Here is a 15,535-nt window from a genome sequence, read left to right on the forward strand (position 1 = left end):
TGGAATAAGCAAAGGTTCGTCATTCCAATTCCACTTGTAATAGTAACACACAGAAAGAAAGAAAAAAAAAAAATGGCTATGCTGGCGCAGCTCGGATACGCCATCCCACAACCCCCGACGGTGGAAGAAGCATGTCAAATTCGCATTTCCTTTCGGGCGAGGCGACACTAGCGCGGCTTCGTGTTGTCTGTGGTTCTCTCGCTCCCTCGTTCACGGCTCTCTCATATGGAGAGACGGAATGGAGGAATAAGAAATGATGCAAAAAAAGATGAGCCACAAGAGTGAAAGTGAGTGAGTCCTCCGTATGTGAGTTTCATTTGAGTTCAGTTGAAAGTCCCAATTTCACCAAAAAGTCAAGATGGGAGTAAAAATGGAGTCTCACGAAGCGAGAGACGGAGAGAAAGAAAAAAAAAAAAAAAAAGTGAAAGTGAGAGAGACAAAAGTCATTGCCGGGAAAGAGGATTGGCGGTTGGTTGAACTGGGCTGACGACCTATTGAAAGACAAGGACCAGGATCCAGCCAGGCAGTGTCTTCCGTAGCGAACATGCTCCCTGAGGCTTGGGCAGCTCTCTTTCCTGGTTCGCCTGGGATTGGGGGTGGCTCACCCTGGAAGGCCTGACGTTTCCCCTTCCTTTACTGAAGTTCAGCGCAGTGTCGCCATCCTGTAGGCTACAAGCTGCCAACCGCTTTCCTAATTCCGCACTCCACTCTCATCCGTTGTTTCCTCAACCTGGAAGAGGCGCCGCCAACCGAAAATCGGTACGTACCGAGGCATCTGGGGTCCCTACTTGGCTACCTATCCTACGTACTAGTCCAAGTACATGGATATTTTCCAAGTTCGCTATGTATCATATCATACGTACCTTACGTACCCTACCAGATCGCCAAAGGATTGGCATATCGATTAGTGCCTAATTGGATCTCTTACTCATTTCTTCCTCGCACACACACATCAAGCACAGGCATTGCGACCGCCCAAACGGCCTGAATGGCCACGCCGGGATGGTCGGACAGGGCATACGTTGGCGGGTAGACTCCGTACATACGTCATCCGGTCGTCGTCGTCTGAACAAGCATAAGTCTGTCCACAAACAACATATGGACATGCACATCTCATTGCTGTCCACTCTTTTTAACGGGTTCCCGAGCGAGTGCTGCTCGTCATTCAATTCAGTTACAGGATTAAAGAAGTCGGCGAATCCCAGCTCAAAACACGGCACGCTACAGCTTCAGATGCGTTCCACAAAGCTGCGGGAGCTGTGTGTTTCAACCTTCTTCACATCACCCTACGTAGTGGCCGCTGATCGCGATTAAGAGTCCTCGCCTTTTCCGTCGTCGACGTCGTCGTCGCGGATACAAGTCTGACGACAATCCAAAGTGACTTGGACATACCTGGAAAATTACTTTGACCTTACTACGTACTCAAGGTACTCTCACCGCACTTGGCTGCCGGCGGTGGAGTGGCTGCGTCGTCTTGTCATGACGGTTCCGCGTGTCTTTGGCGGTGTATACCGGCTTTTCCCCCTCCGTAGCGTGTGTCTTGGTAACACATCTGTCCATGTCCTTCGGTCTTGCCGGAAAGGGCACGTAGCCAATTAACCAGCTCAATCGCGATATCCCAGACACGGGCCAGATTGAGGTGTGGTGGGTTGTGGCTCTCGTCGTCTTTCGCCTTCACCACTCATTCTCATACATTGAAGGAGCCCGCCATGCTGCCACAATAAGGAGGGAGACATTTACAACAGTTGTTTGACAGCCTCTGGTTGGCCACGACTGATCTAGACCGTGTTCCAACTCTTCCGCCAAATTGCTCCCCTCTCTCTCCCTGGGTTTCTTGTCTGCTCTACTTTGCTTTGCTTTGCTTTGCTTGCTTGCTTGCGTGCTTGCATACTTGGAAAGATAAGATGGTGTGGCTGATCAGTGCGTGGCCCTGTTCATGATCGCCTATGAACGACCCTTGATCTCCTTCGCTTGTGCGCCTGATGCGGAGGATTTGCCTGTAAAAAGGAGTTTGCCTCCTCGTTCGCCAATCCCTCCACATTTCCATCCTCTCAGGGCTTCCCAAGCGAAGATCAAATGACTGTGCGTACACCGCAGGTCCCCTTCACCCTTCAAAGAAGCAAAAATCAGACGAGAGAGACAGGGGCACTTTTTGGACCCCTTCAGCTCGAGCTCAAACTCTCTCTCTCTCCTTCTCTTTCTTGTCTTCCATCTCCCTAGCTGAGGAACAACTGCACACCTGTCTCTCCTCTAGTCTGCTGATGCCGCCTGCCGACCTTCCAGAGCCAGCCCACCTGAGTAGGTGCCCTGTCAATCCTGTCTAGGAAAAACGCCATGTAGCGGCTAGCCGAAGGGAAGAGGGGAAGGATGGAGAGGAGAGGAGAGGAGAGAGACTGTGTGTGAGAGATGAAAATAGCAGGAGAGGAGAAAAGCCACTGCCGCAGCTGCTGGGAGGCCGTTGGGGGCCGTAATTCGAAAGGAATGGACATGTCGTCTCAGCCTCTTCAGGATTGGCCTGCTGCGGGATGTGAGGGGTTGGCCCAGGCCTAAGCCATCAGCCATGTATGGGAAACCTCTTTTTACGTTACCCGCAAGACACTCTGGCTGGGATTGTGTTCTCCGTACATCAACTGATGATTCAAACTTTACAGCTCACCTTCTTTTTTGCAGTTCGTACCATCGGTCGCCGCGGGATGGTTAGGTTTCCTGGCATGGCATGGCACGATCAAAATGTTGGCCCTGAGCTAGGCTGTTAATGGCAGGCTGGTAACTGTTCCTGCAGAAGGGCCACGCAGCGGGAAAGGCGGGCTACTACCTAGTACACAGTGGTTGAGCCTACGGGATGCCATGTACCGTTATCCTTCTCGTGGCTTTTTGTTCCCTCTAACCAAGGTACGATAAACTGATCAACGGTAAAGCACTAACAACCCCCCGTGTAATTGTTCCGTCGAAGAATCCCAGAGAACCGGTCAGAGCAGCCCGTTCGCGTCGTGACAGCGGTAAACTTGTAGTTACAGGGCGAGAAGCAGAAGCCTCAAGCCTGCATAATGAACGTCAGCTCTCGGGCACCCGCTGCCATCGCATATTCTGTATGCAATCAATCACTAATACCTCCATAAAGACCCGTAGGGCAAAGGCATGTTCCCCCGCACCACCACACAGCACCACTACTACCACTGCATGAGTTAGCTGTTCTCGGCTTCCTAAGATGGGTTTTGTTCCCCTCATCTCTCGCTCCTACAGCCTTCTATTGTTGGAAATCACACTCCCCCCTGGTTCGGTTCCCCACTGGGTTCCTTGTCTTTTTTCCTGCAAAGAACCTGTCCGCTTCGGTAGGATTTCCCCAAGGACCTGCAGTGCAGATACACACCTACATTACCCAATCCCATCCATCTGGACCGCCGCATTTCTCCTGCTCCCCACAACTTTTCAGCTATCCCCACCGTCCACTACTGCGTCTTATCATCCATCGCATTGTTCATCATCATCCCTGGCGGGGAGAGCTAGATACAAGTCATCTGGCTACTGCGATTGGCCGAACTAAACCGCCACACCAGAATCTTCCAAGCCCCCCGAAAAGAAACCACACGGCATCCCAGCCGATGATGCTGATAATGTTCTCTGCAGACCTACACTCAATAGTCGAGTAATCAAAGAAAGAACGAAACGCACACCACCTACGCGCACATACACACCCCCACCAGCGAGGCCCCAGCGCACCTTGCATCTCGATCTCCAAGATATCCGGCATCCTCTCTCGGGACAAAACTTCCTCGAGAATCCAGGGGCCCGTCACGCTTGCGCTTGCGCTTGCGCGATGCGATGCGATGCTCCGCTGCAGTTGTTGAAGAAGCCGTTGGAAAGGGGGAACACATGATACGGAGAGTTTTGGGGTCTCATTGGATCGTGATGCTGCCATCCAGTCTCATCATCCACACCCTCTCCTTCTTCTAGCCTGATATTTCCCCTCCTTCGCCGTACGATGCTCACGTCTCCCTCGCATTTTTTCCCCGCCCGTCTGTTTCTTTCCAGGAGGCTCTCTGCAAGTCAACTTTGTCAGCCGTTGCAGCCGGTCGACGACCTGGGAACCCCACTCGGTGATGCCTAGACCGCAGAGTCACTGGTGAATCGAAGACGTTGGAAGGGATATGAAGAAACTCCGCCCTCAACTCGGCCCTTGATCGCACCAAGCGGGCGGATCGAGACAGAAACTTCTCCAGCGGATCCCGCTGACTACATCTCGTAGCTTCCTTTCATCCCCCGCCAGAAATAGACCAACTCGTTCGAGGCTGACGAGGCGCGGCCGGTGTAAGTGACAAACTGCCTAGCGCAACCACACCGAAAAGTAACAGCCTCGCATAAGCCGGACCACGCAACGAATAGTCATCCAGAAACGCGCATTTCGTCATCGCGGGAGGATGGTGTCGGTATTAGTGTCCATGCACTGCCGCGGCTTCCTTTCTCTCTTCTCCCGTCCCATCAGCCAAACGGGTATTGCCACCGGTCCGCGGCTCCCATACTAGGATACCGAGAGGATTTGACCGTCTTCCGATGGGATAAAGCCATGAACACGAGCCACACACACACATTCAAATACTCGCATCATCAAACAACCGAGCGGACCAAATAAAAGCTGTCAAGACGATTTAACGTAAGCCAACACGAACACCTATGATGCCCGTCTCGGGTCCAATCAAATGTAGCGACATCCACCATTCACGCAAATCCCCATACATGCACGCCCCATTCAGAGCCACGCTGCCGGGCTCTCTTGGTCAAACTCGCTGCGGGTGCGGGTGACGGCATGCCCCCGATGATCCCGATCGACACACCAACAAAAAACCATGGATCTGCCCGCGTCACCCCGTCTCAGAGAGACTTGGAGGTGGCCCCTTATTTTTCGTATCAAGCCCAAGCCAACTTTTTTGGGTACGTGTGTTCCCTTGTGAATAATCGACACACTCCTGTGGTGTCATTCGCCACTTGTTTGCGCTGAGGAAGCCAAGTGGCTCGCGGGTGTATCTCCCCAATGGGTGCTTGCAAGTTCATGCCATGATCGACCGATGAGCGCAGCGACAGGCGTTGAAACAAACGGCCGCTTGTACAACGGGGATATGACAGGTACGACTGGGCTGATGTCTCTGGCAAGGAAGACGTTTGGCTTTTTCGCCTTGTCGGATATCAAGGGAAAATCAGTCGCTTCGATCGAGATTCAATCTATTTCACACAGCGATCATCCTCTAGGTGGGAGGGGCTTCAACTCTCGATTGCCAAGCATTCACAGATTCACAAACGAATTTCAACCCCACGGATACATACACACGCCAACGGCAATGGTCATGGCTTCCATCAGGTCATTAAAGCTAAGCGCCTAGGTTGCGCACGAGGTTCACTGGTTCACTTGTAGATATGCCGAAGAACGTTGATGATTCAAAATGTTGAAGGCTGAGACCTTTCTTGTTGGCCGTCGAGTAGCTGCTATGTTTGGACAATATGTTGACATTGACATTAGAAGCCGGTCAGCCCCCGTGAGGAATTTTCATCCCGCGTGGTGAGCGTGTCGCGCGTCGTCAGGCGGGCTCTTCCAAGGGAGCTCGGAACACGGGGAACACCTTGTCTGCTCGAGATTGTTCCGGACCCCGTGTCGTCGTCGACGCCCGAGTCGACTTTCGTCCTCTGCCCGTTTCCTGTACTTCTCCCACCACGTACAAGGCGTGTGTCTTGATAGAACTGCTCATCAAGACACCATGTTTCAACGCCCCCCCTCGGTGTAGCAGGTCACAATCCGGTCGACCCCAGATTGACCGCGTTGAACGTCATCCCGCGTATCAAGCGCCGAGGCGAAAGGCTTTCCCTTCCCTCGCTTATCTCCAAACAACGGGCGCTCAACTGGACCCTTCAAAAATAGGGGTAGGGAGACAGACATCATGCGCGCATACCTCCCGTCCATGGCGTGAAGCTGTGACCTCTCCACGAGACCTGCCGGATAATGATGGACATCAGGCTCGGAAGTGACGTCAAGTTTGCAATGCAATTGCAAAGTGAACCCTGCGTTGCTCGACGGCTTGGAGTTGGTTGATTTGGTTTTTCCTCACTCTGCCTTCGAATGATGCCAATCCGGCTGCTCCCGAAATTGAGATGTGCAGTCCTTTTGCGCCAAGCGGTAACTCTGACTCCCAACAGGCGCACGTTGCCGCCTTTTCTCGAGTTCGGTTCGTCATCAACTGGAACGGAGTAGGCAGTGAATGAAGCAGTCACGATGCGGACGAGAAAAGACAAAAAAAAAAAGTTGTTGACCGCAAGACGAGGACGAAGAAAACAAACAATGGGTGCTCCTCACCCGGCGCGTCTGAATCTTCTCATCTCTTTTTTTCTTTCCTCATCTCGATTGTTCATGGTTCGAAGGAATAGAGTCATCATGTGGTCCACGACGCGTCAATCGATCGAGATTTGAGATACAATCACGATTGATTGTCCGCTACTCGATGATGCCGTCATGTTCGCCCTTGAATCGCTTGACACGCTTCTGCTCCCAATTGTCGATGTCCTTGGCCGCAAGACGCTGCCCAACGGAAGAAAAAAAAGTCAGTCTCCTTGCTTTCTCCTGCGTCATTCCCATCTTTCTCGCGGCTCCCTTGGGCTGCAATTTGCCTGAGGGTAGGAAAATAGAAACAAGGAAAAAAAAAAAAAAAAAAAAAAAGACAACTTACGTAGTACTCCTCCTTCATGTCCACCTTGCGTGCCGACCGCCGCATGTTGAGCTCCTCGTCTCTCGTGACCTGGCGCACACGTCTGTCGTGTTTCTCGTAGCGGATGGCCGTTGCGGGCGTCAGGACGAATGAGCCGGCGATCATGACGGTGACGAAGGGAAGACCGAAGAGCAGAAATGGACGCTTGGCCATCATTGCCCTGTATCTGGCGGCGAATGTGTTTGTGTCGGCGGCCGACTTGAACTTTTTGCTGTCGAAGACGGCCATTTTTGACGACGGTCAAAGGGGTGGTTTGAGGTTTTCTTTCTTGGTGGGTATAGCAATTCGTTGAAATGCACGTGTAGTAATGGGAAGCAGACTGAATCTAACTCGTCGCAAGAGAGCTACCCATTCGATTCAACTCGGCGAGGGGTGGGGGGTAGGATGCGGCGGCAAGCTCTTGGTGAAGCACGGAATGGTCTGATCTTGACCAAGAGACGACAAAAGTCGAACCAGACCCGGAACTCTGGCAATTTCTCCCAGAGCTCCCAGGAAAGTTTGAGCTCAGGTCCCCCCAAGGCCCCCACTATAATACTCTACTACTAGCTTACTACTGCATAGTACGTAGTATGTGCACGTGCCGCACAGTGTTGAAGTCTATCGCGCCACATAGCAAGGCACCGTCTTATCTAATCGCCGCTACTTTGGCACCTTGGGAAAACAAGACCCAAAAAGCACCCAGTCAGTCAAGGTCCATCCAACTTGACACACCTTGACGCCGCAAAAACCTACTATTGACACCAAGAGAGCCGTATTTTGACGTATCTCTCACCTGAAAAAATCATTCTAAGCCGTCGCCATCCGCCGTACCGGGCCCCCCCCGTCTGTCCGGCAATACATACATTGATACGGTTTACGTTAGTCAGGGCCAAGTATACATACATACTTACCTCACTCAACACATCTATGCCTGGAAAACCCGTTTCCAGCAGAAATGATGACCTTGGCCATTTGGTTTAGTGCAGCATGAATGAACAATGACGGAGCCTGGCATCTCAACACAAGTGTCTAGAGCCACCGTGCATAGAAGAAGGCTGCCAGAGTTTGAAGCCTCCTTTCTCTACCCAACAAAATTTGGCATATTGCCTCCTCTCGTCGCATAGTATCCTTTTTTTTCGCCTCGATCGCTGACGTGGAAAAACCTCCGAACGGTCTCGACCGATCGATCCGCATAAATCGTCCCCCGGGGCAGAGGGTCCCCCGTCTCCATCAATCTCCAACAACCGGAATCCTCCCTCTCACCCTCCCCATCCCCACGAACTTGATCAAAGCCAGCAGATAAACACCACAAATAGCAGCACAAGTCTTACGTACCTGGATGTAGCCCGGATGCCTGCAACAGTCCAATGTACCGCAACACGTATACGCCTCAGCCACTCCGTCCGTACTTTGGGTTCCCGTACTCAGTATGCTGCAGCCTTTTTAAACCTCGTTCTCATCTGAAACCTGGCACAAAGCCGAGGAACGCCCTTCTCCCATAGTTTGCCCTGTCCAGTCGCTACAGGGCCACAACGTCCACGCCCCAGCGATGTTCCCCGCAAAACGTCCCCATCCTTGGTACGCCTCATGTCTTGGCAAACCACCTCCGTCTGGTGTTTGTTATTTCCCTTCTTGAGCAAACACACTGTTGTCCAAAACGCCGCGAGTCGCCGCCCCAGCCAAGCAATGACAAGGTCCACAGGGGAGGATGGGAAAAGAAAAAAAGAGAAAAAAAAAAAAAAAAAGGTTACTACGGCTTACGGAAAGCTACTGTACTACTACAAAGCAGTTAGTTGCTATCCCGCTCAGACGGGAGCACCGGCAGCTTATCCAGGGCAACCAGCAAAGGCCCAAGAGGACGTCGCCAGGGGCACACGCTGGGTTCCCGGCAAGCTGGGAGCCGTGCCGGGTGAAAGCACTGACCACTGCCCCCGCTCATCGCCCAGCAGCACTTCTTACGGATACAGCTTAATGTGGTACTGGGGCCCGCAAATTGAGCACCTAGACCTTAACACCATCCCCTCCCCTCCCTGTGTAACAAGCTACCGAGCTTTCCCACCCCATCGTCCTTCGTCTTGGACCACACAGTATCAATATGCGTTCGCCTCGCCCTACGCAGCAGGGAGAGAGAGAGGCTCTCCCCCCTCCCCTCCGTCTCCGTCTTCGTCGGATGATTTTTAGGCTTAGCCTTGCTTGTCGGGCCATAAGCCGACTGGGAGATGTTGTGAAAGGGGTAGCCCTGGACAGGTGTCACGGTCTCCGAGGCTTGTTTCGTTTCGTTGACGCGGACGACGCAAAGCGAGCCAAGTGGCAGTAGTCTCTGTTACTGTGCTGCCGCAAGGAAGCTTTACCGGAGGACCCAAAGAATGGGTGAGCGCGTTTATTAATGGACTCTTTCTCCAGTACCGTGTCTGGGCGGTCGTGGCGTTGGGGTGATCCAAGGTTGTGTGTGTGTGTGTGTGTGTGTGTGTGTCAATGGTATAAGTGTCTCGAAAGGTCCTGTTCCTCAACCTCTCCGCTCAAAGCGACTTGGCGTTTCTTTGACATAATTTTTTTCCCTTTCCCTTCCCTTTTCCCGCGAACATCGAAAGAAAAAGAAAAGAGATTTTACTCCATCCACCATCTTCTCTGCTCCTCCTCCTGCTTCTCGTCCTCCTCTCCCTCGGCTGGTCCATATCTCTCTTGAGTTTCAAGATTTGACTCGGCTTCTATTTCACGTTCGCACTCATCGACGTCCACCCGACCACTTCTTTCATCCGAAATACCTCTCTACTTCAATAATTCTCACCATGGGTTATTACTGCTCCAACTATTACGTGAGACATCCCCCCCCTCCCCACGCCTTTGTCCTGGTCTTTAACTCACGTGACGTCTTTGCAGGGCTCTATCCATTGCCACAACACCGTTCCCCGCTTCGGCGACAGGTGTCACCTCTGCGCAGTATGCTTTCAAGCCCGCTCACATGATTTTTTTTTTTTTTTAACTTGTGGTTCTGTCACTAACTACGACAGGCATCAAAACGCGGCGCCGCCATCAAGGAGGGACTGCTCTCCGAAGCTGAGCGATGGGGATCGGCCAGCCCCCGGTCGGCCCATGGCGATCGCCGGGTTGAGCGGGCCAGTCGCCCGGCCCGGGATTCGAGGGTGAAGAACTGAAAACGGAAACCGCCGACCATTTATGAAAACAATTATTTTATCTTTTTTTTTTTTAATTGATGAACGGAAAAGACAAGAAGGAAGACTAGAAAGCGAAGCGAAGCGGGAAAGCGATGAATCGGCGCAAGAATGGATCGCGATGTGAAATATGACATCAGATGGGGTTTTGGGCGGATCTGTCCTCGACACAGGCGTTCAAAAAAGATGGAGGCAACGACATAAAAACGAAGGAAAAAAGACCAAAAAAAAAAAAAAAAAAAAAAAAACCCTAAATTTAGGACCCCACGACGGCGAGAAAGAAATGGTCCATGTATTTGTTCCATCATTCGGGGGCCCAGTGTCCTTCCCCTCCATCAATCAAAGTACGGAGATTTAGCCACATGTCATCACATGTGTGTACATGGACGGAAAACTAGACGGCAAGCAAAAAAAGATTTTTTCTTTCACTCTTTCTTCATCATCAATCAAGTAATGTTCCAAACATCGCTTTCTGAGACCCGGGTGTGATGGAAAGGTCGATGATGATGATGCCATTGTGTCGTTCATCCGTGAGCCCCCCCCCCCCCCCCCCCCCACCCGAGGCTGTGCAATGTCCGAGTCTGAGCTCTGCATCAGTTTCTGCGTCTGAGTCGCTTTTTTTTTGTGCCTGACTTTTACGGACTACCTCGCGGAGCTTGAATCAGGTTGTTGAGCTTAAACGTGGGTAGCTTGGAGGGATTTACTCCGTTGTATGACTCTGGCAAGTGTAAAAGTGATCTCGGTGTGCTGCGTGAAAGCTGTCAACTCCAAGTGTATATCCGGCTCATGAAATGTGTTTGTCCATATTATGCAGCTCGGATACACGGATTCAGCACCGGACAGTCTACTCTTTTTTTCCTCCCCCGTAGTTCTAGAAATTCATAAAAGGCAACAAGTACATTCGTCCCGAAACAAACAGAATCAGAGCAACTAACTCACTTCAAATCTGCGCGTGAAATCAACACCAAACCACCCACGCCTCAGCAAGCCCGCTCGTTTGAAAAGACGTACCCGGTCGCGCGTACTGCACCCGCAATCTAAAAAAAAAAAAAATGCCTCTCGTAATTCACAGTCTACTTTGTCGAATGCGAGCACAGTGGGAAGCTTGTAACGGAAAATTCTCCCCTACTTTGTTGTCTGATCATGGGCCCGGCAACTTCAAACGATGACATTAGCTTAACGGGAGGGTCTTGCGTTTCAAACCTGCGACACATCCACGAACGCAACCTGGGACTCTCTCTCTCTCTCTCTTGCTGAGGTCCCTCTCACACACACACACAAACTCTCTTTTTTCTCCATCACTTCTTCAGTTCGTGGTGACGATTCGCGTAGGTACAGTAGCTGCCAGAAACCTTTTTTTTCTCTCTCTCTCTTTTGGGAGCTCGTGTCATTTGCGGCCCGACGATCTTTTTGGTTCTGCCGAGGTACGGGCGAAATTTATCGGTGTGGAAGTTGAGACGATCACATCATGACGAGTTATTCCCCGTGCCATCCTGGTTTTTGGGTATATGCCGCTGATGTGGTCGACTTGGGATGGTCGGTCTGGCTCTTATCGATGTGGTCAATCTTTACCTGGAATGGATCAAGCTTTGGTGACGGGAGTAGAAGCACCGGTGAGGAAGATCCGGATATCTGTATCGTTGAGGTACATTGGGTAAGTCTTGGAAACTTCCTTACTGCTAGGATTTCGACCTACAAGTAACGCAGTGTGAAAAGTGTCATACATGAACAAGCTTGAAGATATCATTCGTACATATAACACATCATTGCTTCACAATTTCAAAGCGCCCATGTGAGGTTCACATGTCATCACTGAATGATAAACGACTCGAGTCGAATTCAACAGCTCAAAAGACACGAGTCGAGTTTATCACAACTAGCAACATGTGAAATTCCACCCACCCTCCCTCATCCATCATCCCATCTTACCCTCAAATACTCCCCCCCAACGCCACGTGGCTGGTGTGAGCTCCATGTAACGCATCTTCCGCCCATCCGCGGAATCTGTCATGATATCCGCAGTTTGCTCGACATTGGGCGTCGCAAACGTCTCCACCGCGTTTCGTTCATCGTGAACCGAGAAATGCAACCTTCTGACACACACAATTCAGGACGGAGATGAACACCCGAGACGTAAACTTCAACCCCGGACCCGCGAACGCTCTAATTGTCGGGGGAGTATCTATCTATGCTTTCCAAGTAATTACAATCGTCACCTTTTCACCGCATCACCCTGTGCGCAGAAGGCTGCCCATCAGCGGGCCCGTCTGCCTCCCTCTTCACCCCCGCCACGTTGCCCAAGGCCCCCTGACGCCTTAGCACTTCGAGAAGCACCAGTTCCTGGTACTGCTGCTCGCCTAGAATGCGCTTCACGGTATCGTTCCTCAGCGACGAGGCGAGGAGTGTATCCAGGTCCTCGACTTTGCGGTGCCATGCTGCGACCTCCGCGGTGTGTTCTAGGCCCGTCTTCTCGACGACCAAGGTATAAGGAGACCTGGGCCGTTCCGTGGTGAGACGGAAAAAGTTGTGTGCATGCGACGACAACACGTGTTCAATGTGCCTTCGTCGTGCCTCCGCGGCGGGGAACCTCCAGACCTTCATATCCGGCGAGATCAGAAACGCCTCGAGCGCGTCGCAGTCGGCGCAGACGCGGGACCTGGAGCGTGGCGCGCACCTGCGCGGCTTGTGTTGCCAACCGATGGGCGGCGGAGGCAGGGAGCCGACCTGCGCGATGAGCCCGTCTCTGATGACGGTTTCGAACACTTCTCTGATCGGTTCCGTGACGGGGATGTTGTGCTTTTCCATGATGCTGGTTAGAGGTACCAGGAACTGGTCGACGACCCTGGCGTTGACGTTCCTTGGATCCCACTGCTCCTTTGTCCAGACGAGATTGTTGCAGCATGCTTCCAGGAGCTGGATGGCGAGCTCGGCGAGTCCGAGGGTGAGAGCTTCGTCGACGCGGTTGACAAAGTCGATCAGTGGCCCGATGAAGGCGGCCACCGTGGGGTTTACTACTCTGGTGGCCATGTCCTCGCCCTCCAGCAGGAGTTTTGCCAAGGCATTCTCCAGAAAATATTGGAAGATCTCCTTTGCGTTTCTGAACTCCCGCTGCTCTCTTTTGACGAACACGGTATTGAGAACCTTGTAGATGAGATCGCGGGTTCCGCGGGTTGCCAAAATAGGGAGGAGACTAGATGTAGCATGTCAGGAGAGATGTCTAGATGATGATGCGAGTGCCGTCATACCTTGACTTGATCCAGTCCATGTCTTCGTGCCTGGATTCGAGCGTCTTGGCGAAGAAGCTGAGCTCGTTGCTGTCTATCTCGGCCTGGGTTTCGAGCTTCCAAGTCAACTTGTTTTCGCCCCACCTCTTGAAGGAGTCTCGGACGGCATCAGACGTGAACCGAGGCGCAAAATGCTCAATCGTGTTCCGCAGGCCTGCGAGAGTGCTCTTCTCCGTGACCCCTCCCAACCTGTCGTTTCTGTTAGCACAGGATGTTCATCATGGACGCGTACTAGTTCGCAAACGCCTCTGCCCGCTAGAGCGCAAACTGGCACTTTGAAAGGAAATACCTACCACTTATCCCAGTCGATAGACCCGGCACTGTTGGCAAACTGATCTTCTACGTATCGGCAGGTAATCTTGATGGCCTCGTTATACGCCTCTTGACCGCCAAACTTTGCCGCGGCCGCCATCGCGGCCTGGAAAAGACCAATGTCATCCAGTTTTAGAGACCAGTAGACGGCAGTGCAAGAAGTTTTTGTTAGTGAACGTCCATCGACGTTGAGAGCGGCTTTGAGAAAGGCCAGGGCACTCGTCTTGGTGGGCGCGTGGTCAATGTTCTTCTCAAGGTCTTTGGCAACCATATTCACCATGTTATCCGTTCGTGCGTCGTAGCCCGCCCAGTACCGGTCGCCCTTGAGGTACTTGTACAGGCTTTGCTTCTTGACCAGCACGAGAACCTATCATCACAGTAAGAACCTGGCTCTGTATACTCTCTGGGGGGGCGCAGTAGGCAAAAAAAAAAACAAAAAAATAGCTTGACGAGCATACTTACCGAGTCGTGATACCGATAAGATGAGGGAGCCGACTCGTTCCCGACGAATTCGCCCTCTTCAGAACTATCAGGGGATCGATCCTTGTACAAGTCTGGCACTAACATCTCCTCGTCATCGACGCTCACTGCCGACGCGACTAGCTTGCCGTCAAGGGTATACACGGAGTCTAACAAGGTGGTTTCCTCCTCTTCTTCTGCACCGTACCTCCCGTAGATGTCCTCCTCCCCATCCCCGGTGGTACGTGTTAGATGGGCAAACAAAAGGAAGACGCCGCTCCGCGATCCTACATCATGCACGGCCTGACAGAGTGCCTTATCACGGCCCTTCATGTTTTGCAGCTCGAGACTCGCCTGTGAGTACTTGTGGCTCAAGGGGTACACGAGCATGTTGGTCGTGGGGAATCTGGTGTGCCACTCAAGCAGCAACTGCCTGACCTGCTGCGCCTGCTGCCCGAAGAACCCGGCAGACTGCTTGATGGGGCTGTTCTGGATGATGTTGTAGGTCAGGGCGAGACGGTACCCCGACGTCAGCTCCTTTACCTCATGTGTCACGTCGGAGAACCATGCGAGAGTGGTCAGGTCAAATGTGGATGTCGGCGCGGTGGAAAAGACGCGGTGGTCTGAACCGAACGTGAGGTGGACATCTCCCCCCTCGTGCTCGGATGGGAGACACACGACGAGCGTGCCGACCATTCCCTTTTCTTTTTCAGAATCCTTGTGACGCTTGAAAAATGATCCCTTCTCGTAGAGCAGGAGCTTGTGCGGTTTTACTGAAATATCACTAAGCCCGAGGCCTCTCGCCGCCGCCAGAGATATCTTTTGCAAAAATCCGGGCCATTCTCGATTGAGCAGCTGAAATTCAGTATGGCTCAACTCCCAAGTCTTTCGCACTGAAGTGTCGACGACAGTGTCATCACCCTTGCCGAATGGTGCCTCTCGGCAAGCCCCCTTAATGACCTCTGCATCGGCTGTTGTGAGTGGTAGCGGGATGGTCGGGTGCCCCTCGATCTTGAGGCCGGGATTGGTAAAGCTGGGATAGAGCGAGAATGCTGCGATATCACCTACAGCCTTGATGTCTTTCATGCGCCCGCGTAGGCTGCTCTTCCAACTGTTGTATGTCGAGTTGTGTAATGCTCTTGGGGGCTTCTCATCCTCAGATTCGCCCCCCGAGCTGCCGGACACTGGCGATGAATATCCCATATCTATCCAATAAGCAATATATACCTGCCGACAATGGCATCGAATTCTGCCCTCCTTAAGCGAGCGTCAGACTGATTTGCCTTTTCGAGAGCTGTGTCTAGGACGTGATTGGTGACGTTGAACTTACTTAAAGTCCGTCGCGCTCAGACGCGTCTCCACGTCTGTAAGCTCCACTGCAGATCGCGGGGCACTTCATCCCTCCACTCATATGGAGGGGAAGAACATGGAAACCTCTAGCATATGCGGGTACCCCTGTATCCTGTTTTCAAGAACTGATTTCTATTTATATGTCTCAATACATGATCCATGTTTTGACAAAGTGTATACATAGAAGCAGCCTAGAAATTATGCAGCATAAAGGGTTTATGCTGATGCT

General features: G+C 52.2%; 3 protein-coding genes across 3 annotated transcripts; 1 reads left to right on the plus strand and 2 right to left on the minus strand.

Annotated features, from left to right (window-relative positions):
* Positions 1-6,478: 6,478 nt before the first annotated feature.
* Positions 6,479-6,977, minus strand: CTRU02_207249 (cytochrome c oxidase-assembly factor cox16; the record flags this gene model as incomplete). The annotated part of the gene is made up of 2 exons (XM_036719363.1): positions 6,479-6,562; positions 6,711-6,977. 2 exons carry the CDS (start codon positions 6,975-6,977, stop codon positions 6,479-6,481), a joined length of 351 nt encoding a protein of 116 aa, XP_036589070.1.
* A 2,540-nt stretch (positions 6,978-9,517) lies between these two features.
* On the plus strand, positions 9,518-9,883 carry CTRU02_207250 (uncharacterized protein; the record flags this gene model as incomplete). The annotated part of the gene is made up of 3 exons (XM_036719362.1): positions 9,518-9,544; positions 9,609-9,668; positions 9,740-9,883. 3 exons carry the CDS (start codon positions 9,518-9,520, stop codon positions 9,881-9,883), a joined length of 231 nt encoding a protein of 76 aa, XP_036589069.1.
* Positions 9,884-12,121: 2,238 nt separating this feature from the next.
* Positions 12,122-15,159, minus strand: CTRU02_207251 (2OG-Fe(II) oxygenase; the record flags this gene model as incomplete). The annotated part of the gene is made up of 4 exons (XM_036719361.1): positions 12,122-13,091; positions 13,147-13,374; positions 13,479-13,864; positions 13,960-15,159. 4 exons carry the CDS (start codon positions 15,157-15,159, stop codon positions 12,122-12,124), a joined length of 2,784 nt encoding a protein of 927 aa, XP_036589068.1.
* Positions 15,160-15,535: the final 376 nt, after the last annotated feature.

This window comes from Colletotrichum truncatum (assembly GCF_014235925.2).
Source record: "Colletotrichum truncatum strain CMES1059 chromosome Unknown Contig_0004, whole genome shotgun sequence".
Classification (NCBI taxonomy): Eukaryota; Fungi; Ascomycota; class Sordariomycetes; order Glomerellales; family Glomerellaceae; genus Colletotrichum; species Colletotrichum truncatum.